The sequence below is a fragment of the Chlamydotis macqueenii genome, chromosome 16 (assembly GCF_036417535.1).
Source record: "Chlamydotis macqueenii isolate bChlMac1 chromosome 16, bChlMac1.mat, whole genome shotgun sequence".
Taxonomy (NCBI): domain Eukaryota; kingdom Metazoa; phylum Chordata; class Aves; order Otidiformes; family Otididae; genus Chlamydotis; species Chlamydotis macqueenii.
In genome coordinates this window covers 11,906,403-11,929,260 of record NC_141571.1, presented here as the reverse complement: position 1 = coordinate 11,929,260, position 22,858 = coordinate 11,906,403, and the positions used below count along the sequence as shown (strand labels likewise).

The following is a 22,858-nucleotide window of genomic DNA, read 5'->3' as shown; positions in this document are numbered from 1 at the left end:
AGTATTTTGTACAGTTTTAAGACAACAACTATCAGCTTTGTATAGCAATGGACTAATTAGATTGAAATAACCAGTTTCTAATGGGATTTAAGACTCTGATTTTACCAACATGCTGGTTCTTCGAGCAGGTATGTTTCCTCATTGCCTTTATACGGTGCTCTGTGTAAGTGGACTTTCAACAGAAGGAGATGCTCAACCTGTAGAAGTGTTTGTTTCTTCATTTCACTGGATAAATACTTGAGCATGAATTGATAAATCTGGGAGTCCTTTTTTTTGTCTTTTGGTGTGTTACCTGCGACAGCTAAATAAAAAGATAGAAAAATCTTTCCCTTTGAAAGTAAGAGTGCTTTCCAGGGAAAAAAAAAACCACTCTAGAGTCTGGAGAGGTCAAAGTGTGCTGGCTACTTGGATGAGTTAATTATCCTGAAAAACAGATGCTGAGGGAAACTCACAATGCTCTGTTTGATCCGAGTAGCTCCCACGCTACAAAAATAAACAGGAACCCCCTGCCAAGATGTGATTATACAGCTGCAGCTTGCCAGGTGGGCACAGGCAAGGGAATCCAAAAGATATAGCTGCAACTACATTTTAATAATTGATATAACTGTACAATATTTATTAAGTAGTATTTGATTGAAAACAATGACCCTCTGTTCTGACCTGTTTTCTCTCCTTCCCCTACTCCTTATTTTCTAAATATTTATTTCCTTCATTTTTTCACTCCCCTCACCTTCTCTAAGGTTATTTCAAAAAGGTAGAAACTCTGCTAGACTGACCTAGTTTTTCTAGATGAAAGCAGCAAGCTCAAGCCTCTGATGCCTGGGAGGAATTAAGATCTTGAATGAACCAGGCTACAGAAGTTACGCTCCGAGCCGCGGGAGGATGAAACTGTAGTAACTCTGACAGTATTGGGAGGGCCAGCAACTGCACTGTATTAGTTGCAGTTTCCTTGGATCACATGTGGTAAGCCAGTTCTTGGAAGAGAGTCCAAAAACGTGCTTGAGTTCTTTGTGCAAAGGTGCAGATGACTCGCCTGACAGCACTGCCCCGTAGATCAGTAAATCAGTGGTAACGTGCTGCTGTGGTACCAGCCATGTGCCCTCCAGGTACGGTGTGTGCTACTGTGATACGGCACAGTAAGAAAGCTTTGTTTCTTTCCTTCCACAAACTAAAAGCCACAGTACAGATTTTGTGGTGAAGTGAATTCTGGCCACTTAGGTATTCTGCAGGCAATTCACAGCAACAGTTATGGTGAAACTCATTTATATCCAGTCTGCATATGAATTTGATTAAGTTTAAAAGCAGGACAGGGGGAAGAACCAACACAACACCAAAACTACACCCCCCCCTTTTCTTCTTGTATCCTTTCAAGTGACATGTCTGAAATTGTGTACGTTAAAACTGAAAAATATGCAGCCAAACCCCTTCCTTGCTGCAATTTTGCTTATATCAGTTCATAATCTTTCAGATACACACAGTTCATCCTGTTTTGCTTCTCTTCATCTACAGTGAAGTGCTTGGCTTTGTGTATAAAACATTTTTCCACAATTTCATGAACAGGTCTAAAACAAAAAACTAATCCTAAATAATCTCAGTAACACAGCGACCATCCCCACAAATGGTGAGGGCATCGTAAATGCCTGAATCCCTGCTCAGCCCCTGGTTTATCAGTAGCTCACAACAGCACTTTCTTCTGGTCAGGGTTTTGTCATAAAACAGCACAAATCGCTGTGACAACCAGAGCGGCTTACTTTGGTCCCTATCGATTAAGCTCTGCAAATTAAATTAAAGTAATTTCTTTCTGTAATTACTTGTGCTGCAGATCCAAACTAGCTTAAGGACCTGAATCATAATCCAGTGTAAGGTGAAGCATTACAGAGCATTATTGGCTTTCTGCAGATTTCCATTTTGTTTTATGACTGCTTGTCGCTTTACAGGTCTAGGGCCCCCATCTTCAGGCATGTGTGGATGCCTAATTTCTGAGAGATGATCAGAGCCTGAACACATGCTGCTATCTGTAGGCAGTGTGGCTGGGCAAAACCAGTGCCCTATTTTCTTCCCTAAAATGTTTTTTCTTTATTTAATTACACTTGCTGTAGCAGTTTTTCTGCAAGTTTATGTACATAATTATGCTCCCTTGTGATACATTACAGGATTCTGAACCCTGGTGGTTTTTATTTCTAGTTTCACATGTGCCAGTTACGCTAGACCTATTGGAGGAATTGACTCTGTGTCCCAGAAAAGGCCCTGGATATTCCTGTCTGTATTTACACCTGCTGCTCTGCTCTTCCCTTCCTTGCTGTGCACTGACCTGCTGCCCTTGCCGTCACTGTGCCGTGGTAAACATGTTTGATTATGAATTCCCGGCACTGAAGCCAGGGAAGTAGAACAGAGCAGTGAAAGGAGTTAGTGTCTTCCCAGAAGACAATCTCTCATCACCTGTGCCCCGGACATGTGAAACTTTTTTTTTTTGGTCCCTCGGCAGAAGTAACTGCCCTGTGCAATGACACTTCCCCATATTTGCATGAAGTAAATACCCAACATGTTCAACGGGAGGTGCACGCTGAATCCTTAGCAATACAAACCTGCACTGAGAGCAGCTTTGAGACTCTTCATGTTGTTCAAATCAAAAACTAACACACTAAGTCCTCTCTGTTGCAGTGCTTTATAAATGAATTAGTGTGTTCAAAAATTCTTGCTAAAGATGCTGTGGGCTGTTCTGAGACAGAAAATTGCTCTTTCTGGTTTAGCTGCAGATCATGGCTCTTGCCCAGAGCTGATAGGGTACTCCATAATTAATTGTGCATGCTTCGTTACTGAAGCAAGCAAGCACCTCTGGTTAAAGAGCTTGCTCCAGAGGGTCCGTTATGATCACACGCTCATGGCTGTGAAGTTTGTAACATGCTGACCAGGGATTCACAGTAGTGAAGTTCATTCTGGTTTTGCAAGTGTAATACCTGAACGAGAACAAAGGCTACCTTTCAAGAGCTCTTCAGTCTTTAAGAGAAAAGGATGGGGTAGCCAATGTATGGCATGTAGAGATGTACTCGAACCTCTTCTAGTTCATGTGTCTGAGCTGTACTGCAGCTCGCTTGGACCTGAAAGGCTCTGGAAAGGGGAGGCTAAACTTACTCATTACTTGGAGACGTTAACAAAACTTAAGCTTTCTTGCTTTCCTCCTAATTTTTATCCTTGAAGACTGTCTCAGAGTAACCCTGGCAGTAAACACCAAACCTCGGCCCGTTTGCTGACTGTCACTGGGTACATAACAGGGCTTCCAGCTGTGTGCCGCTGCCTGACACCAAGGAAGGGCATGGGGAATATTAATGCTTATGAGATCCATACATCTAAATCCTGGAGGCAGCTCCAAAAAATCTCAGCTATCACTTGCACCTCCCCCATTCTTTCAGTCCTCCCCCTCTGCCCCCTGCAACAGTTTTCTGTAGCCTGAAAAGCTGAGCCTGTAATGGAAAAGAGACAAAACATGAAAAAAATCCCAAATCCTCACACAGCATCAAGTTTAAAAAGCACTCGGGCACTGTGCAAGCTGTTAATAAAATACTGCGGCCACATGCAAATCTCCAACAGCAAACCCCCAGCCGGTCCCCGCTGCCAGCATCTCGTCTTGCTGTCTAGTGCAGAGCAAGGAGATCGGGAGACTCCCTCGGCTTACGCGCACGCCTACAGAATTAAATTGTAGCTCTATATATAGCTCCCGTCTCATGCGAGGAGCTGAAGCTTTCACAGACGCCCACGCTGTGCTCGCTGGGTTTATTTTTAGCGTCAGTGACAAGGTTACCTGGATGATTCCTGCCAAATAAGAACGAAGTGCATTAAATCGTACACAGCTAATTAGCAGTGACAGCTGTGCCTGCCCCTGCCTTTCTGCCTCTGAAATAAATCTGTGTCAAGTCTTCCCAGCCTTCTCAAACCAGGGCAATTCCCTGATTTCTAGTTCAGCAAGTGGGAGTTTGAGGACAGTCAGAGCTTCATCAAAAAACCTTGATAATCTCCAGCTGAATTTAGGCTCATCTCTAAACTGGGCTCAGTTCAGTATCTACTTAATACTGTTCTGCATTAGGGCTACCAGTAGTTTGTACACCACTAGCCCTGTTTTGGTCAAAATCAAATAAAATATTCCCCAAAGGTCTGTGGATTCAGCCCAGTTTCCCACTGAATCTCTCTGTCTGGAGGGTCGACGCCTTTCCAGTCAGCAAAGCTGCACTGGGCCACTTCTGTAAGGAAGCGGCACTGGACATGCCATTCCTGGGAAACGGGGCACAGCTTTTGTTTCATCAATAGGTAAAATTTTCCTTTATGATTGCTCTGTGTTGAACAGTCACGCTCTATGCTTTGAGGCTGCAAATCTGAAGTGCTGTTTGCTTGGTATTGTTCTGTCTCCAGCAGCACTGAGAACTTCACGCTCTGTTACGTGAGGCAGAGTTACAAACCAGGGTCTAATCTCGGTGTGCATTTAGCAATGTTGGCAGTTTCTGGGCAAGTCAACTCGAAAATGCCTTTCCAAGAACCTCAGAGGAGCATTAGAACTACAAATTTCCAGATGTGGTAAAATACTGAATAAAGATACGTCCTTTTCAATTTACATTGCCGAGAAACCTTGCCCCAGCATGATCCACTTACCCATGCCAAGATTTTCAATGTGGTAAAGATCAGTTTTAGGTGCTTAAGTTTTGGTTCTGCTCTGTGTCGACAAAGCCATCATTTTGCTGTCTGACTCCTTTTATGCTCACATTTCTGTATCTGAATTTCTGTCTCCATAATCTTTTAAGTGCTGCTTAATGCATCACGTCTACTTATGCAAATATCCAAGGAGGTGAAACATAATATGAAGTGAAAATTACAAGTATAATCTTTTCCAGGAATTCATGTTTTCATTGAAACATTAACTAATAATGGAGTGTCTTTAACTGTGGTTATACAAGGCATACTTGAGAAATACCAGCCACCCAGGCAGTTCAAACATTAACTTTCTGAACAGTCAGATATCAAATTTAATTAAACTGCCTTTTCCTGCGTCACTCTTCAGTCTAGCAATAATTTTACTCCTCCAGGTTTCATCTTAAATCCCTTCTAGAACAACGCGAGTCTGTAAGGCAGAAAGCAGTTATTGCAAATAATCGTACTTGCAAATGTCTTTTCTGCCTCTTGACACAAAGAGCTCTCAATTCACTGAATTCCACTGAGGGCTTATTATCTGCACTCCAAACACATGATAATGGGAACCAAGACCTGTTGGGAGCCCTCTTGCCTAATGCACAGTAGAATATTGCAAGTGCACACCGTGGCCTGAGGCACTGGGGATGCATGAATTAGTGAGAGAAAACACTGCTGGAAAGGGAAATCTGGGGAAAATGGAATACTGCCATTTTGGATGGAGGAGGAGGGAGACGTGCATGTTTCCACGGCAACAAGTGGTAGACTAAATTGGCTGGGAGCACGAAAGATGGGAAGAACACTTTTCAAAAGCAGCAGTGCACATAAATGAATACTTGAATCTGTGCTCACGCTACTGTCAGTCAATAATAAATCTGAAGCCAGTGGACTTGCACTGCTGGAAAAGTAGAATCTGGCCCAAAAGATATAACAGAATTCTTCAATCGCTCTTTTGAGATGGAATGAGTGGGAAAATGAAGAAAAATAGGGATTTTGGCTTTGCCTGCATAAACACTCATCAGCATGAAAGTAGGGAGTTGGTTTTCTCAGCAGGTTCACAACTACTGTTGAAATGTATTACAACCAGAACCATTTAAAAAATGAGGTGGTTTTAAGAAAATCGTATTATTGTCTCCTTATTTTTGAAGTTAGATGGACGTTATTATTCGGTGTATTTTGCAGATTATATATGTCAGCACAGCTTTCCCTCCAGAGCACAGAGCTAGGCTGCGTTAGCTGTGGGACTGAGGCAATTTGCTAGACAGCTATAGACTTTCAAATCCCTACAAATGTGCTGAAAAATATTGATCTTGAAAGCAACTGCCTGTTTACTTCCCATTCTTATGCAGACAGCCATCATATAACTACTCACTAATCCATCTGTACGTTATTCTTGTGTGCTAAACTACAGGTCTATAGCCTGACAGTACATGTGGATTCCTAACTGAGCCGGCGAGTCCCATTGCTGTTCCCGAAGTGTTACTAGTGCAGCAGCAACGTGCTCTTGTCTGCATAGGTAGTGGCAAAATCATACAAAGAACAGCCATTTCTATTGGATCCTATTTCCCAGTCAGTGCTTCGCACACGCCTTAGCAGTGCCTTCCTTAGCTATAAATTCCCAAGTTGTCATGAAGAGATTAGGCTGCACAAGTACCAGTAAAATAAATGACTTTAAAGACCTCAAAATTTCATGCAAGGTTTTCACTCTGCCCAGTGTGGTTACATTTCTACTGTTCTGAGTGAGGGCTCTGGGGTGGGCTGTGTTTAGTGGGGTGAGACCTAGTCAGAAACTCCACAGGGATATCTCTAGGGCTTTGGCTCTTTGGCCTGTACCAGTACCCATTTTTACCATTTTTTTTCCCCCTCCCTCCCCAGACACGTACTTGCTTTTCCTGCTGTAAATATTTTCCTGCATGCATCCACCATCTGAGCTGGTTTGCACGGTCATGTCCTATTCTGGTGGATGAGTTAAAAGCTGAGCTGAGCTCTGCCAGTGCACATATGTGCTGGAAGTTGTGTGGGAGATTGCTTCCAATCTGTTTTGCCGTTCCTGGCTATTCCGGCAATCTCTGCACCGTCTGTTCCCCGAGATGCACTGAATCTTTCACGTTCCAGGAAGAAGGAGCTAAATGAAAGCCTGTCTTCCAGCACTTGGAACAAAGATGGCTTTTAGCCATCCTTTAGATGTTACCAATGAGACTAATAGCTTGCACCACAGATTGCTCTGCAAAGACCAGAGCAGACAGTATGGAGGCTTCCTTCTCTGCATTCATCTGTGGACGGTACATTTCCTAGCTTCTAGTAGTGACCGGCCCCTTTCTTCACCAGTTGAGCAGTTTCCTTTTTAAGTCCTTGTACTGGCACTTAACTTTAGGTATGTCTCCTTTAAAATAATTCTTTAGACTTGTTATTAAGAAGCTAAATGGTAAATTAAAAAAAAAAAAAGGGATAAAGCCTGTAGTTATACCACCTGAAGCTGCAATTCCATTAGACCTTTGACACTAAAAGAAGGCAGGCTGTATTGAAGAGAGGTGTGACCTAGGCATTTCAGCAATGTGAGGTGTGGCTGGATATGAGAAAATCTTCTCAGTGACTACTCAGTGATGGTCCAACTTGATTTTAGGGATGGAGAGGGATGGAAACCATTTTTCGTGTATTTTAGAGCCATAAAATTAGGCTCCTGACTATTAGGACATTTCATGAGCAATTGATTGGCCAAAATAGAATTAAGAATATCAGAGTGCAGCTTGAAATATTTCCCTGAAATAAATACACAAGGCTTGCAAGGTCAAGATGATCAAGGCCATAGTCAAAATCCATGACACTTTCCTTCCTAAGATGATGGGTATTAGTGTGGCACATCTATGACTTGCTCTGCCTGTAACTCTTGGTGAATGTAAATTGTAATGTGATATTTTCTACTTATATGGGAGGTACATGTTTTTTGTGACAGGGACTGTCACAAACCTGTGCTAGTGACTGTTCTGTCTTGTGCAGTCACTGACACAATGCACTGTTCTCGTTTAGATGTAAAGTGCTACCACGCTAGAAATTAAAAAAACAGCAATCACTGAGACTAGGGGAAGGTAATTTTTTACATCTCCAACATTGCAGGGGCATCATGAAGTGCACCTGAAATCTCATCTGTGTTCATTCAGCAGCTCCTTTCTTAGCTGAGGGCAAGCGTGGTGACGGCAGAGATGTTTTCCTCCATAAACTCTGGTCCATTAGGACTTGTGCTCTGATCCATATGCGTGCTTCTCATTCCCTGTCCCTTGAGGTAAAGTTTAATCAAATGCACACACATGAATGAGCTAGCCTAAATACCAATAAATGTTTCTTTCAGGAGAGGCTTGAGATATTTAATATTTAATAAGCCTTGAAAATGAACTTCTGTTCATGTTTCTCAATTTGATTCAAGCATTTTGGCGGCGAGCAGTGCTTACTGTCCCAATGTGGGCAGGCGCAGCACAGACTATTTAACAATCCACTTTGTCGCATCTAAAATATTCATGTTTGCCGATATCCAAATGTAGCGCTTAAAAAAAACACACACAAAAACCAAATGGTGCAGTCTGAGCCTTGCAGTTACCTTAAATCTTTGCTTTAGGCTACACGCCGCGGTAATGCTATTTCTCTCATAGCTCTACCCTGTTGCCCTGGTTACTGATCAAAACCAGACCATCCCTGCCATCCCTGCAGCTGGGCTTACACAAACACCTTACCCGTGTGAGGGCAACGCTGCTGGAGCTGCTTCTTCCTTAAAGCAGAAATACAGCCACCAATTCACACAGCAGCTTTCCCTTGTTCAAGTAAATAGGCAGCTGTAACAATTGTCCTTATCCTCAAATTCAGCTAGCTCTGACAAAACAAAATCAGGTTGTTAAATCATTATACTATTATTTTTGTTAAAGCACTAACCTTTTTGGAGAACCTAAAAATTTTGATTACATCAGTGGAGCTGCAGGTAGATACGGCAGAATTTTTGTTTCCCACATTGACTTCTGTCTTGTTTTCTATTGAAATCAAGGGAATCCTGACTTAAGAGGGAGTTAGGGTTTTTTTTTCATGTGACTGATTGACAGCTGAAAATGTGCTATGTTAATAGTGTATGATTCACTGCAGGAAATGGACTTGGGGGTGGGTGACAGTATCTCGTCTGACAGTAGTCAGAGGACACCCCATTGTAAAGGGAGGTTCCTCCCTGTTCTTAGACTTACTTTGAGAGTTTCATTTCAATCTGCTGCCGGATTTCCTGTCTTTCCTCATCTGTCCTCCTTGGGAAAATATTCCTGTCTTCCAGCTCCTGCTTACTTGGTCTGTTTCGTAGTTTTACTGCCAGCAGTTCTTTCTTGCATTTTCTTGGCAAAGTACCTGGGACATGCATTGAAAAGAAAGCTATTAGAAAGACAGCTCCTGGAGATGAAACATGAACATACGAAGAGCAGGAAACCTACAGAGTGACAGTGATCAGTGTGTTGGTGTGCAATGAGCAGATGTACAAATTAATATAAGTAGCAGTGCAGTTGTGCAAGGCTCATACACAAAACTGCTTACAAGTGCAGAGGGGTCGCATTCCTCTATTATCTTTGTTATCCATAAGTAAGCAGTGCTCTCAGGTGACAATTATTTGCCACTGAGACATGATTCACATTACTAGTTTAGAAGTCAAAGGCTGTGCATCTTGCCTTAATCCTCTGAGCATCCCTGTAGCCCAGAGCATTCCCTATTTCCTGAACCATTTAGTGGTTCCTTTGTAGAAGGACTGGATTGCTCCGTGACAGGAGTGGCCGGGACATGCACACCTTCATCTCTGGGTCACCAGGCATAACCAGGAATAGATAATGGTAAGGGAAATAACTGAAGTTGTTGCTTGGCATGTGTGTATATACAGACATGCACACACACGTATATATAAAAAAATATATATATATATATATATATAAAATGTCATTCTGGTTTTCTGGCATTAGGAATTGGAAAATCAGAATTGTGATCAGACACTGTCTGTAACTCTAACACGAAATGAAAGCCATTATGTATGTCTACATCCTGTCCAGTGTGACAGTGTGTCATAAAAGAATTTCATTTAGCAATCAGGACTATACTGTTGACATTAGGCCTTTTCCTCTGAAGAGAGCAGGGGCAAATAGTCCACAGAATGAAAGAAAAGGTCAGGTTTTGTGACGATTTGCAAGATGCTGGCAACTTAGTTGGGCATTCGGGCAAAAAGACACACAAATACTTACTGTGATTGCATGACCTGTTGTGCTTATTGTAAAAATATAATAATACATATTTTCTATCAAACCAGACAACCTAAAACCTTGCCATTACAAAAGAAATGTTCGTAGGAGAACATGCAGCAACTGTTTTGAGTGGGAGTCTACTGCTCTTCAGTGTGCTGGATGTGGAGTCCTTGATGCTGCCCCTCTGATGACATTAGAAACATCCTTTCATTCTTACTGACGGGAACTGTGCTTAGCTTAAGTGTTGCTGTATCTCTGGTGTAACTCCTTAGACTTCAGCAGGCTAAACAAATTAAAATTGGACTCCTGAGCTTATTAAACCATTTTGCCGTGTGTTTTTAAATGTATGCGATAAAATGGCTGTAAACTTAAACTGCTTAGAAAGCATAAAGCCAGCTTTATTTTCAAGTGCAGATTGAAAGTCTGAGGTGCTGTCTGTATTTGATGAGGGGTAGATTGCCTGTGATGGGGGAAAAGAAGAGGGAAGTGCTATTGAAACCAGTGAGCCGCTGAGTCATACTGGTAGGAGTGCAGACTTGCAGGTTTCGGGTAGCTTGTAAGTGAATTTACACCAGATCCATGCATGCCTCTACTGTGCTGTACTGGCTCTTCTGGTGTCCAGTCCAGGGCTTCAGCAGAGTCTGAAAATTATTGTTGCAGAGTAGCACCAGTCAGATGGGGTTTAGAGTATTGTCAAGGTACGCAGGAAATACAGTTAAATCTTTGTATTTGCTTCATCTTGGGAGCATGGTGTGTAATAGCAGGTTATTTTGTTTTCGTTCCTTTTTACTTTCAGGGATATTTTTAATTCAATGTTTCACCTTTTCTAGAAAAGGTCACTTCATTTTTAAAGAAAATGACATTTAATTGGTATTTTTGTTTGGCATTTGAGATAGGATTAAAGTCTACTTTTTAAAGGATGCTCTGGAGGTTGGCAAGATACTAAATTCTAAATAGATCCTCATTCCCAAATATTGGAGTTTTATTTGCTAGGGATCTGTAGGCCTACGTTATTATTATAATCATTATTGATCTCGAATTTCTTTATGCCAAGGGGAGGCATCTATACCACATCTACATATACATGTTGAGAAGACTGGGGCAGAGAATAGTTATAGTCTCCCTGTGTGAGCAGGGACAAGTCTTTTGATAGTTGCAGTGATCTAAAATTAAACTTTTTAGAAACCATAATCAGCTCAAAACCCCACTTAGAGTCTAAAAGCTGGGCCCTTTTTTGGCACCTTCCTCCTAATGCTTTCAAAGTCTGCTGCAAACATTAATTTAATTAAATCATACAGCCCTCTGAAGTAGTAGGTATACATTTAACAGATGGGTAAAGAAGTTAAATTATTTGGCTGCTGCCACACAGAGTCGTCTGCTAACTGAATATATTACTCCATCAGAAACATTTGGCTCAGGAAGCCGCGGGCTTGGGACTCTGTCAAGGTTTTTCAAGCCTCCACCTCACTGGGAGTGGGTGTAGGGTGGGAGTTTGTAGTGCTCAATCCGTACAGCACACAAACCAACAGAACTCCTTCTGGAAACAATCTGAGGCACATTTGGGGCTAGCAAACTCCCGGGGTATCCCTGAACATGTTCTCATTTTCATCTGGAAATTTTAAACAGACCGTAAGAGGAATTTGGTTATGTCAGGAGATTGCTGCAGAGAGACTGCACGTGCACATTAAGCCTGATGTCTCCAGGAGATGATAGACGTACCGCCCGTGTGCTGGGCGTCTGCGTAGTGCGTTTGCAAGCAGTTCAGTGCATCTTGGGTGCACTGAACGCAATATAAATATACACACTGTATAGCACATGCATACATCTGTCCAGAACTGCTTTGAAGGAAACAAGGGAGCACTACACATGTAGTCAATGTTTTTTTTTCTTTTTTTTTTTGGAGATGCACCTTAAACTTAGGTATGAGCATGCAGGACTATCCCTCATCCCTTCAAGCTGTTATGAAACTACTTGCCATGCCATACTATACCTGAGCTTTAAATTCTGGGAGAACCAGGGCTAGAATCACAGTGATTATTTGCTCAGATGAGATCAGGACTCATTTTCTGCTGTCCCTCATCTCATTGAGGGCTAGCTGAAACCAATGCTTTGCAGGTAAAAGACTGGACGTTTTTGCAAGGAGTCAAGTTTTATGTGGAGACATCAGTTTAAGCTAGCTCAGTGTGTGCCCTAGAGGCTTACATTTTAAAGTCAGATGGAACAATGCAATATTTTGCTTGAAACAAAATAAAATGAAGCTGCTGTTCAGGGCCTTGACTACTCTCAGGCTGCTCTGCTGCACACTTAGAAAGTGTCTATTACTTTGTGAAATTAAAAACACAAATCATGTCTGAAAAATCTCAACTTTAACCCAAATCCTGCTGTTGTATTAGAGGCGTAGAGAATATATATCCCACTCAGGATAAGCTGCGCTCACTTCATCTAGATGTCTGGATTTCTAAAAGGCTTATGCTACAGCCACTCCCGTGGTCCATATGCACTGTGAACTGATTAATCTTTAGGGTATTTCACCAAATAAAAACACAAGAGATCTGGATTAAGCTGATCTGCTAGTCTAAGAAGTCATTCCCTATGCCTGACCAATTGGGTTATTTCCTGCAAAATAATACCTGCATGACAAAGTGAAAAGAGGGAGATGATGTTACCCCCTTCAGGAAGACATGCTGGGAAACACTGTGTTTTCATCTTGACTGGCCCACTGATGGCCCGTTCTGTTATTTTACCTCCTGCAGAAACCCATATCTGATGTTTCAGAATTAATAAACAAATAAACAAAACCAGAGAACAAAGAGGAAATAAAGCCCCAAACTAGTTTTCCCTACAACTGTTTTCAGAACCCTAAGGGAAATTCCTTCCTGATCACTATCTCAGTGGAAAGTAAACCTGCAAATACCCCTATTTAAGTATTTTCTTCCTAAGGGGTATTTTTCCTGGTCATTACGGCATGTTCAATACGTTCTGCCCCACGACTGAGCTATCTCAGGCAGGATCTTGGCTGCGGCTTGTTTCATGATTTATGGCAGCTCAGTTAGGTCAACAATAAATGCTTTGAAAATTCACACTCTTTTCATGCTTGGTCTGCAGGTTCCTGACAAAAGTTCCTGTTTTAAGTTGAATCATGACATTTAATTTCCTGTATGTTTACTGTTCTTTCTAGGAAGCAAAAGGCAAATCCTCATACTGATGGAAAGATCTTGCTTGCACTAGTTATCAGTTGCAGGCTACATGCTAGATATGTTGTTTTTTAAACTCATGCACTAGATTACTGTCTTGCCTTGTGGTTTTAGAGGTTTCAAAGTATGATTTATAGGGTAGGGTGCTATGGAAAGGCAAGGTACAGTTCTTCGTTTTTTCCAGAGTTGTCTGTGATGTGTACCAACCTCCCTGTAACCATGGGGCTGTTGCACTGATGCACTTGTTCTACGTCACAGTAGCAATGGCAAAACTGGTGACGTCCTAAGGCAGTACACTAATTGTAAAGTAATTTTGGATAGTTCACCTCCTGACTTGCAAACCAGCCCAGATATTTTAAACTAGAAATAATCTGGAGCTTTCCAGGGAATTTTTCTGGTGCTATCCCTGTCACTCTCGTTCCTCTCTGAAATGCAGGTGGGTGCATTTGAATGAATGCTGACACAAGCAGTGCCACCCAGTGTCAAGACCAGAAATGCCTTGCTTATGTCCCAGCTTGCACTGAGTAAATGGGCCCCTCTTACCTCCCCAAAGCTGCTCTCTCTTTGGGGGCTGAGGTTAGACCACCACACACCAGGACTTCTATGGTTTAAGCAGCCGTGTTGTTCAACTTGCCACGTACCCATCCAGCCTCCCTGGACATCAAACAGCTGAAACTTTGCATGGCCTGGGTTTTTGTTGTGCCCCTAAAACGTGCCTGTATTGGAACACTGCAGAGCAAGCACCAGGCTTGTATAAGGAATTAGGTCTTTGTAATGCACATGTACAACCTGCAAGGACAAGGCATCTTGCCTTGATCTTATACATAAAGTTCAAGTCTTATGATGACTTGGGTAAGTTTCAGGGATGTATGGAACGTGCTTCTTGGTGCAGAGACTGAAGTTTAGGTGTGAAAAGACTTGAATGCCAAAGAGTGAGGAAAATTAATTACGAGGAAGAAGGCTGTGTAGCTACAAAGAAATGAGAGAATGTTCTTTCTAAAAATACTTTTGTTGAAGTTGGAAAGTGTTTTGCATTGAAAAAGGGGTTCTATACATATCTGGGGCCTCTTTGTCAATTGATAAACTATCTTTCTTTGCTCGCTTTGCTTTCCTTAGTATACGTATGCAGGTAAATACTAATCTGCATACATCACTGCACTAACTAATCTCGTAAGAAACTTTAGAGGTTTCAGCCTTTCAGATAAGCATCTGTCTGTAAATATGCACTTCTGTTACTAGCGCACCATCCTGAGAATTGGGGAAGCAAGTTTGTATGTGGTTCTGGCCCTTGACGTTTTGAATTTTGGCCATTAATCCTATTCACTAAACCATTCAAGAATGTGTCAGCCCCACCTCATTATGTTCACCAATTAGTTCTATAAGCTTTTCCATACAGTTTTTACATCAGTTGATCTAATGTTGCCATATAATACTTGCTGTATTTAAACCATTTTAAAGCCATCATCAATACAGCAACACTTGCTCAACTGTAGTAAGTAGAAATACTTCAGAACTCTAACACTGATTGTGGAAAGCCAAGACCTGCTTCTAGATATCACTGAAATCTGTACAATAAGCAGTGTCCTTCTATCATCATAATTTCTGTCTTCACAGACAGTGAATATTTATTTGTTAAATATATAGAGTATTCATCTTCAACAGTAAAATATTCAGATTTGTTTTTACCAGTAGGGGATAACATACTTTTTGCCTGGCTGCCTCTAGCTCTTGGAATTTATATCAAAGGAGACCACTTTTAAAATCAGGAACAACATATAGTAAAAAAAAAAACCCAGAACTTAAAAGGTACTTTTTATTTTTTAAGTTATCCTTAAACACACAGCAGTTATGCAAGGGATTCTCTTTTCTTTTGCCTTACCTCGGAACTCTAGAACTAGGTGTCTTAAGACACAGGAGCAGAACTCACGTGTCCTATCTGCTGGCTTGTACTTTCTAATAGGCTTCTTTTAAAACTCATCCATCATCTGCTATAACAATTATTTTTTGATGTATTTTTCTCTGCCTGCCTTCTTTTAATGCCTTGATGAAGAGATTGAAGGATTCATTTCAGACTGAATCTTTGTCTTGCTAACAGGGAAAATATTAAAAGCTTGAATGAAAAATTAATTTTCTAATGAGATTATTTTGCCAAAGCCCACTTAGGATTATACAATGCATTCCCCATATGTCTCAAGAAAGGGTAAAATGGACCAAGTGGAGAAGTAACTTTATTTTTTAAGGTATCTTTTCTGGATGTTTGTCCTTCCTATATTCATTGGTCTCTTCCACTTTTCACTGTACCGACACTGCACTGGAATAGTAATCCTAAAATGGGATGTTTCCAAAACATCCAGAGCGTGGCACCAGGTATACAGAAAGCTTTGCCTACTGACAGTGAGATGTGTCTGCAAGTGCTGCCGTTCACGTATAGCAGTACAAAGTGTAAAGCACACTGATACATTGACTTATCAGCATAACTCTAAACATCATCATAGTATGCAGTACCTACCAAAACAAACATGATCACAATTACTATGAAAAATTTAACTTGGGTCTTTGAAAAACTTCATGTGACAATAGAGAAATTGATACTGCTCAACATTTTCTGTTGCATACTGCCTTGATTAGAGCATTCCGTTAGGCTACGATAGTGTATCTTTGTAATATAAGAAGTTACTTTCCTTACCAGAAATAATGGAGTCATTCAAAACTTCCTCATCCTGATAAAAAACAGAGTCTTCCTTGAGCTCTGAGTTCATGATCATATTTTCTTTGTTCTCATCCGACTCTTTAACTGAGTTCCGCTTATTTTCTGAATCACTGCTGTAACTCAGTGAATTCTCCTTTTCTTTGTTGCGCTCAATGCTAGATGTTCTGGATGGACGGACATCCACTCTTTTTTTTGGAGATCCTTTGCTTTCTCTTCCATGGAAGCTGTGGGTGGAAGGTGCACAGCCCAGTTTTTACAAAAGACTGTTTTGTTGCCACAATAGGAACTTATTGTTACATGAGAATATCCGGTAGCTCATAAAGGCCAGGGCAGAGGGTTCAACATGGGACAATACAGGATGGCATTCTCAAGACTGTGTTGAGAATGCCTAATGCAGATCTACTTTCCTACCTCTGTCATAAAAAATAAAGTATGGAAGGGTAGTGACTAATGTATTTCTTTGATACATCAGCTACATGCTATACTGTACTGATTAAAAAACCCCACGCAGCATATCCTTCTAATGTAAAACATACGTGTCATGCAATATTACCATTCTGATATTTTATGATCATGACAGAGGTTTAACAGGGCCTGGAAATAATATCTTCATTCCCCATTACAATAGCTGTTATGGAATTGAGAAATGTTACCAACTTAACTCCAAAGCTCTGTGATGGAAAAGGTTATCTCTGTCCTGCTCTAATACACAGGAGGGCTTATAATGAAAACCAGGTTAAGTATCCAATGTACTCTCACACAAGCATTTCTATTAAAAATGGCTACTGAATGTGCTCCTGTGTAAGCCAAGAGACATATACTGAAATAGTAGCATTTCTCATATGTAGAGTACTGATACTTAGAGCAGGATTTGCCTTAGGTACTCTAACTTGATATCTTGTGGGGAGACTTTCTTTTGCACTAGGTCAAGGATTATCAAATGATTGTACCTGTTTGAAAACCTACTTCCATGTCACGGTAGCCTCCTTATAAAGGAAGAACATGCTTTGAAGTAACTGCCAAATTAAGCCCTTTAACCAGGGATGGATGTTCAAAGAGGAGGGCAAACCTAAGCTGTAGGAGTAAATAAAATGCTAATAACAGGGTAGGAACATTTACCAAGAAAAATGATTTAGTGGAATGACTCTCCTCATGCACCCATATAGCCAAGAGGCTGTAGGTACCTGTCCTGCCGGTGTTTGGTGGCCAGAGCCCTGTGGAGTTCTTCAATGACTCTGCTGGGAGGTAAAGGTAGGTGGACGGCAGCCAGGTGAGGGGAACCGGTTGGCGTTGTTACCTGTCCTCTGACATGAGGATCTGAACTTTTCTGGCCAGAGGGATGGAAGAGGGCAGCTTGTCCTGAGATTTGGGAGGAACCAACAATGACATAGTTCTTCAGGATGGTGGAAGGAGGAGATTTCATGACTGGGTCATCTATTTCACTTCCTGCTGTCAAAACAGAAGAGGGTAAGAGGTTGTATAATGCATCTTATTTTTTTTACACACAGAGTCTGCACTGACATTCATTTGTTATGTTGAACATAGGAAGATGGTCATGTTTTGTTCTTGCTAGGAGGTTACTGCTTAAGCTGAGTAACTATCTGAATTCAAAAGGCTCATACTACGTGGATACCTCCCCCATTTCCCCTCTTTCCCACAGTATCAGGTGCTCCTTTTCTGAAGCCCACCAATGCATTCTTGATTGCCAGAACTGTTCCTCCTAACCACCAATGGCTTGTACTGCAGTGGCTTTCCAATCTAGCGCTTTCTTTGCTGGGTGCTGGCAGACTATTAAGATTTATGCAGTGTGGTTCCCAGTCAGGACAAAATGTACCAGTGTCTATTATCTGCTCCTCTGTGATTGCTGCACAGCTTAGACCTGTCTTTCATATGCCAGTTGAGCAAACGCCAAAATCGTTATAACATGAGGATAAAGTTTGTATAATGAAACTTGCCAAATGAAATCCAAGTGAAATATATGGTATTGAGCACTAAGAAAAGAAGAGTGGGGCAATCGAATCTTTTTTTACCCCCAGATTCAGATATTTTTCATGCCATGTAAGCATTTTATAGGAAATTAGACTTTGATATATACATTTCTCTAGCACCTGAGACCAAAGCACAGTGGACGTTTCTCTGGTTGTAAATTTTGTAGTTTCACACTCTTAAGATAACTGAACATCTGGCCTGAAAAAGATGCTGATAGGTTTTTCTGTTCTGCAGTTCTCTTTGCCTTTCCCCTTTCCCTTGTATCTCCATCTCAAGCCCCTGGCATCTGGCATTGTTTGCGCCAATAGCTCAGCCTGGGTGTAAAAAGCAATATGAGTGCCTCATACAGAAGAGTATTTATTTTCTCTTGTTGCCACCTAGCGTTCAGTTCATAGCAGAGAAAAACTTCTGCTCAGGCCAGGAGTATCCTGAAATACCCATGTAAGGAGGACTTGGTTTCTACTAGCAGGGTAACATACTAGAAAACCGGAGAGGACAGAAGTAGGTTTGAATATTAAAACTTCAGTTATTAAATATGTCTTCTGAGATCCAGCATCCTGCATAATGGTTACCAACTACATGCCTTTTCTTAAGTTCAGTCATGGAAATACGTACAGCTCTCTGCGAACAGAGCTGGGCATCTGCAGATTGGAGGGCAGAATTACTGGGGGCAACAGCAAAAGCACAAGTAGGAAGAACTCCTGTAGCCATAACTAAAATCAAACATTGACAATTTGAGAGTGACAACACTAAGCCTGGTCTCTTTTTCAAGTTTGGAGAGTGAGGAGAGCATCCTTCAATGAGGAGAGCTGCATCCACTGTAAAATCTTCTCTTTTATTCTAAGAAAAGTCTAACATTATTTTTTTTTTCTTTTTGGAAGGCATTTTTGCACATTTGTCTCCCTCTAACCCAGAACCCTAACCAATGGCCAGAGCTTCATTCATCTTTCTATGCATCCAGGAGAACAGGGGTCAAGCTAGTCTAAAAGTTACCCTATTTAAAATCTGAAATGTCTGAAAGCACAAGGGCATTTCTTCGTGTCTAGGTGCCCAGTGTCCAATGTCTTGGCAATGAGGCACCTTCCCATCCCACTGCAGAGCTCCTTCTGCACTGATCAGAGTGGTTGCTACAGCCAGGAGACAGCAAAGCTCTGCCATTTCGGCATGCAAGGGCGTTTTGATTGTGTGCTGCTGTGGAGATGCACAAAGGATATTTATGATCAATCATTGCCCATTGAATCATGGCCTGAAGGAATGCAAAAACCACCTCTTAAGTCACTTTATATTGCTGCATGGTGAGAGAGGGCATCCGTATTTTCAACCCCAGGCTCAGCTCAACCCTAAAGCAGGAAGGGAAGAGACTTTGTTTTGTCTTTATACCTGCCTGTTCCTGGAATAGGTCAAGGGCCAATTTTGTCCTCATTGCAGCTTGGGCCAGTACTGAGAGTTGAGAGTTTCCTTAGATCACACCTTATTTGTCTAATGACAGCTATTCAGTGAATAATCTTGCAAAGTGATGTCTTGGCACCTTGCCCTGTTTCCCCTCTCTCCGTGATTAATTGGTGCTTGGCTTATTCCTCACTGCTCTGCTAACAGCATCTCTAACATTGTTAAGGGGAAAAAAACTAAACACAAAAGAGCTTTTCATCCTCTTCATCTTCCTTTTCTTTCATAATCGCTCTTTATCTCTCCCCATTCATTTATATTCCCTTTCACTTATTGACAGTATTTGTTGAGTTTTAACTTACCACTGCCTCCACATCCACACAAAAACAAACAAGTGTATAATCACTGCTGAAAAGGGGTCTATAGCTGTTGGAGTCATTGAGAAAAATAAGAGCTGTTCTTTGTGGAAAATTTAGATGAGAATGAAATACCGAACGAAACTCAGAATATCTTAGATGTTACAGGAAATAGTTTGTTTAAGCAGCGAAATATCTAGACTCAAAATGCTGTGAAGTGCCTGGTGGAGCTGTAATCTCATTACCCTCGATGGGTCAAGTTTTCCAAATAGTGTCTGTCTCATGCAGAGCATGGCCTTATCAGCTGAGCAAAGTCAAAGGGGTATCCTCGTGCCTGTTCACGTTGCAAGGTGGAGGGGGCAGGCTGGAGCCTGACCCGCACCACAGAATGCTGAAGCAGTCTGAACAGGAGCTCCCAAGGAGCATTATGATGTAATTTCGAATCCAGCTCCCACTTCAACTCTTAAGTATGGACAAAATACTGATATTTTCTATGAGAAACAAGTACTTGTAATTTTCCTCAAAAAGACTGAAAACCTCTATTTTCCATGAACCTCACTGGTCAGATCACAATGCCCCTTTGGTATTTTTTTTTCCTGCTGAGTCTGAAAACCCTATTCATTGTGCCAGTAGATGAGTGTGGATGCAAATCAGGGCTGCGATAATGGCTGTCATTTAGAAGTCTAAATATCCAACAGGTCTGACATTTAGATGTCAGGACTTGATTCTAATTTGCAATAAGGCCCTTTTAACTGCTTTTACCATATGTATGGGGCCTTAAAATTGGAACAAACTAAAATCACATTTACTTGAACACCCTTTCTGCAGTGCCAGAATGTTGGAAAATGTAATAACATTGGCAATACATTAGTAAATCAGGCCCAGAGGAATTGCTCTTGAAACATTTGATGAAGTCTGGCACGGAGGACTGCTTTGTGGGAGCCAGGTGTATCACTTCTGTGTGTTCTGTGTAACTAGACCAGATTTCATAGCTCTAGTTTAGAACTGCCCTAGAGAGCAAACCCTTCTGATGGAAAACTCTACAGAACCTATTGACTTGAACTTGATTTTGGCTGTTGTACTGTTATTCAGCACGACTCTAGGTAATGAAAACATTTAAATCTTCCTTGTGTTTTATGGCATATCGATATGAGCATCTGATTCAGCAGATGTTTCCAGTTGGTTTGATTTGTTTTACATGTGTTTAGTGCAATAGACTCGCAATAAATAATCCCCTGAGAGATCCAGATAACTATGTGAAGTACAAAGATCAGTCTGTTATTATCAGGCAAACAGAGCTCTCAGTTCACGGAAATCATTAGCATTCTGTTCACTCAATATAAGTAGCCTGATTCACTGGTTTGTGGCAATAGACTTAAAAAAAGGATGTAAGAAAAAAATTATGTACTGTACTGTGTAGGTGAACAACACATAAGGCATGGAAAAGTCTTTACTGACCATTAATGACTGACCTGTTACACTCTTTGTGATTCTGGAGATTGCCTTAGGTGGTGGAGCAGGGAGCAACGGAGGGCTAGGAAGCTGTGCTGGGTTTCTTTCTGTCTGTTTCTGGGGGGAATCTGTGGATTCAGATACAAGTAAGGCTTGTGGATTGTCTTCAGATGCAGGCAGGCTGGCATCTTCTAATTCTTCCGTGGGTCCTGAAGGTTTCTTGGCTAATAAGAAGATGAGTAAAATTAATGGAACATGAAGTTAATGATAACGATAGGCCAGGGGACAATGCCAGGAACATTCAGAAAAACAACTCATAGCACACAGCTAGAAGCACTTATTTTCCATAGCGAAAATAATTATTGTGTGAAATAGCCAACCAGCCAAGGCAGGTAAAGAATAAAATATGAGGATCATAGAATCATAGAGTAATTTGGGTTGGAAGGGACCTTTTAAGGCCATCCAGTCCAACCCCCCTGCAAGGAGCAGGGACATCTCCAATTGGATCAGGTTGCTCAGAGCCCCGTCCAGCCTGGGCATCCACCACCTCTCTGGGCAACCTGTTCCAGTGTTTCACCACCCTCAGAAAGACTTTTTTCCTTATGTCCAGTCTGAATCTACCTCCTTCTATTATTAAAACCATTACCCCTTGTCCTATTGCAACAGGCCCTGCTGAAGATTTTCTCCCTGTCTTTTCTCATAAGTCCCCTTTACGTACTGGAAGGCCACTATAAGGTCTCCCTGGAGCCTTCTCTTCTCCAGGCTAAACAGCCCCAACTCTCTCAGCCTGTCCTTATAGGAGAGGTGCTCCAGCCCTCTGATCATCTTTGTGGTCTCCTCTGGACTCGCTCCAAGAGGTCCATGTCTTTCCTGTGCTGAGGACTCCAGAGCTGAATGCAGTACTCCAGGTGGGATCCCACCAGAGCAGAGCATGAGAGAGGTCCAAACTGCTTCGGCTGGATAAATGGCAAATCCCACTCCTTTGTCGCAAATCTTCTTGGCTGTTTTATGTCTTGTTTAGAATACAAACTCTGTGTATTAATGAACATTTAGCATCCTCATGTTCAGAGTGCATGGGGAGTCACCAAAGCACTTAGGCAGTTGGAAACTATAGCATTGGCAAGATAATAGCATTTAATTTGTTGACAAACAGATTAATGAGTATGCCTAGAAGAGGAGGAATGACTACTTATTCAAAAAAGACAGGAAAGTAGAATAAATATGCATTGTTAACAGGAGTTCTTCTGAAAATTGGCTTGATAGAAAAGCTGTTGTATGTGATAGTTGCCTGAATTATAGAAGGAAATAATTTTCTTTTAAATATATTAGCAGGGAAATGCTTTGTTCCAGGCTGACATCCCTTTGTATTTTTGTGCCTACTGCATAGAAGACAGAATGTGCAATAGTGGATGAGAAAAATAAAGTCACTAATGGGTTGCATTACAGAAAGATCAAGAGCTCTAGTAGATGTTAGTAGCTTGATAGGAAAATTAGTCAGATTTGAGTGCATTCCCCTGAGTCGAGCAATACTTTATTCCAGCAGTAACTTCACTGAAATCAGTAGATCTCCCTGCGACATGAAGAGCTGTTTGGGACAGATGTAGAAGAGCAGCCATAGTGGGACCTTTCCTATAGAGAATGGCGATCAGAAACACACTCAGCTTCAGTCAAACAGATCTTTTTGTTTCTGAACTCCATCCCATTCTGAAAGTGGTATCATGAAAAAAAAAATGGGCATTATGTTCTATTGTCTAAAGAGTGTCTATTTTACATTTACTGCAAAGAATGGTTTGCTTTTATGTTTTCCCTGTGGTTGTTTCTGGTGGCAGCACGTGTTTAACTCAGTCT

At 41.5% G+C, this 22,858-nt stretch overlaps 1 protein-coding gene across 4 annotated transcripts in view; it reads right to left on the bottom strand.

Annotated features, from left to right (window-relative positions):
• The window catches only part of PHACTR3 (phosphatase and actin regulator 3), a 107,384-nt gene that overhangs the window by 21,154 nt on the left and 63,372 nt on the right, over nt 1-22,858 (bottom strand). For 3 of the 4 annotated variants that reach the window (XM_086760546.1, XM_086760549.1, XM_086760548.1), the window contains 4 exons: nt 21,031-21,234; nt 17,012-17,276; nt 15,804-16,051; nt 8,895-9,048 (listed from right to left, as the gene is read on the bottom strand). In XM_086760546.1, the coding sequence (XP_086616672.1) occupies nt 8,895-9,048; nt 15,804-16,051; nt 17,012-17,276; nt 21,031-21,234 (871 nt within the window). The remainder of the gene's footprint in view (nt 1-8,894; nt 9,049-15,803; nt 16,052-17,011; nt 17,277-21,030; nt 21,235-22,858) is intronic. The other variant, XM_086760547.1, reaches the window with a different exon arrangement.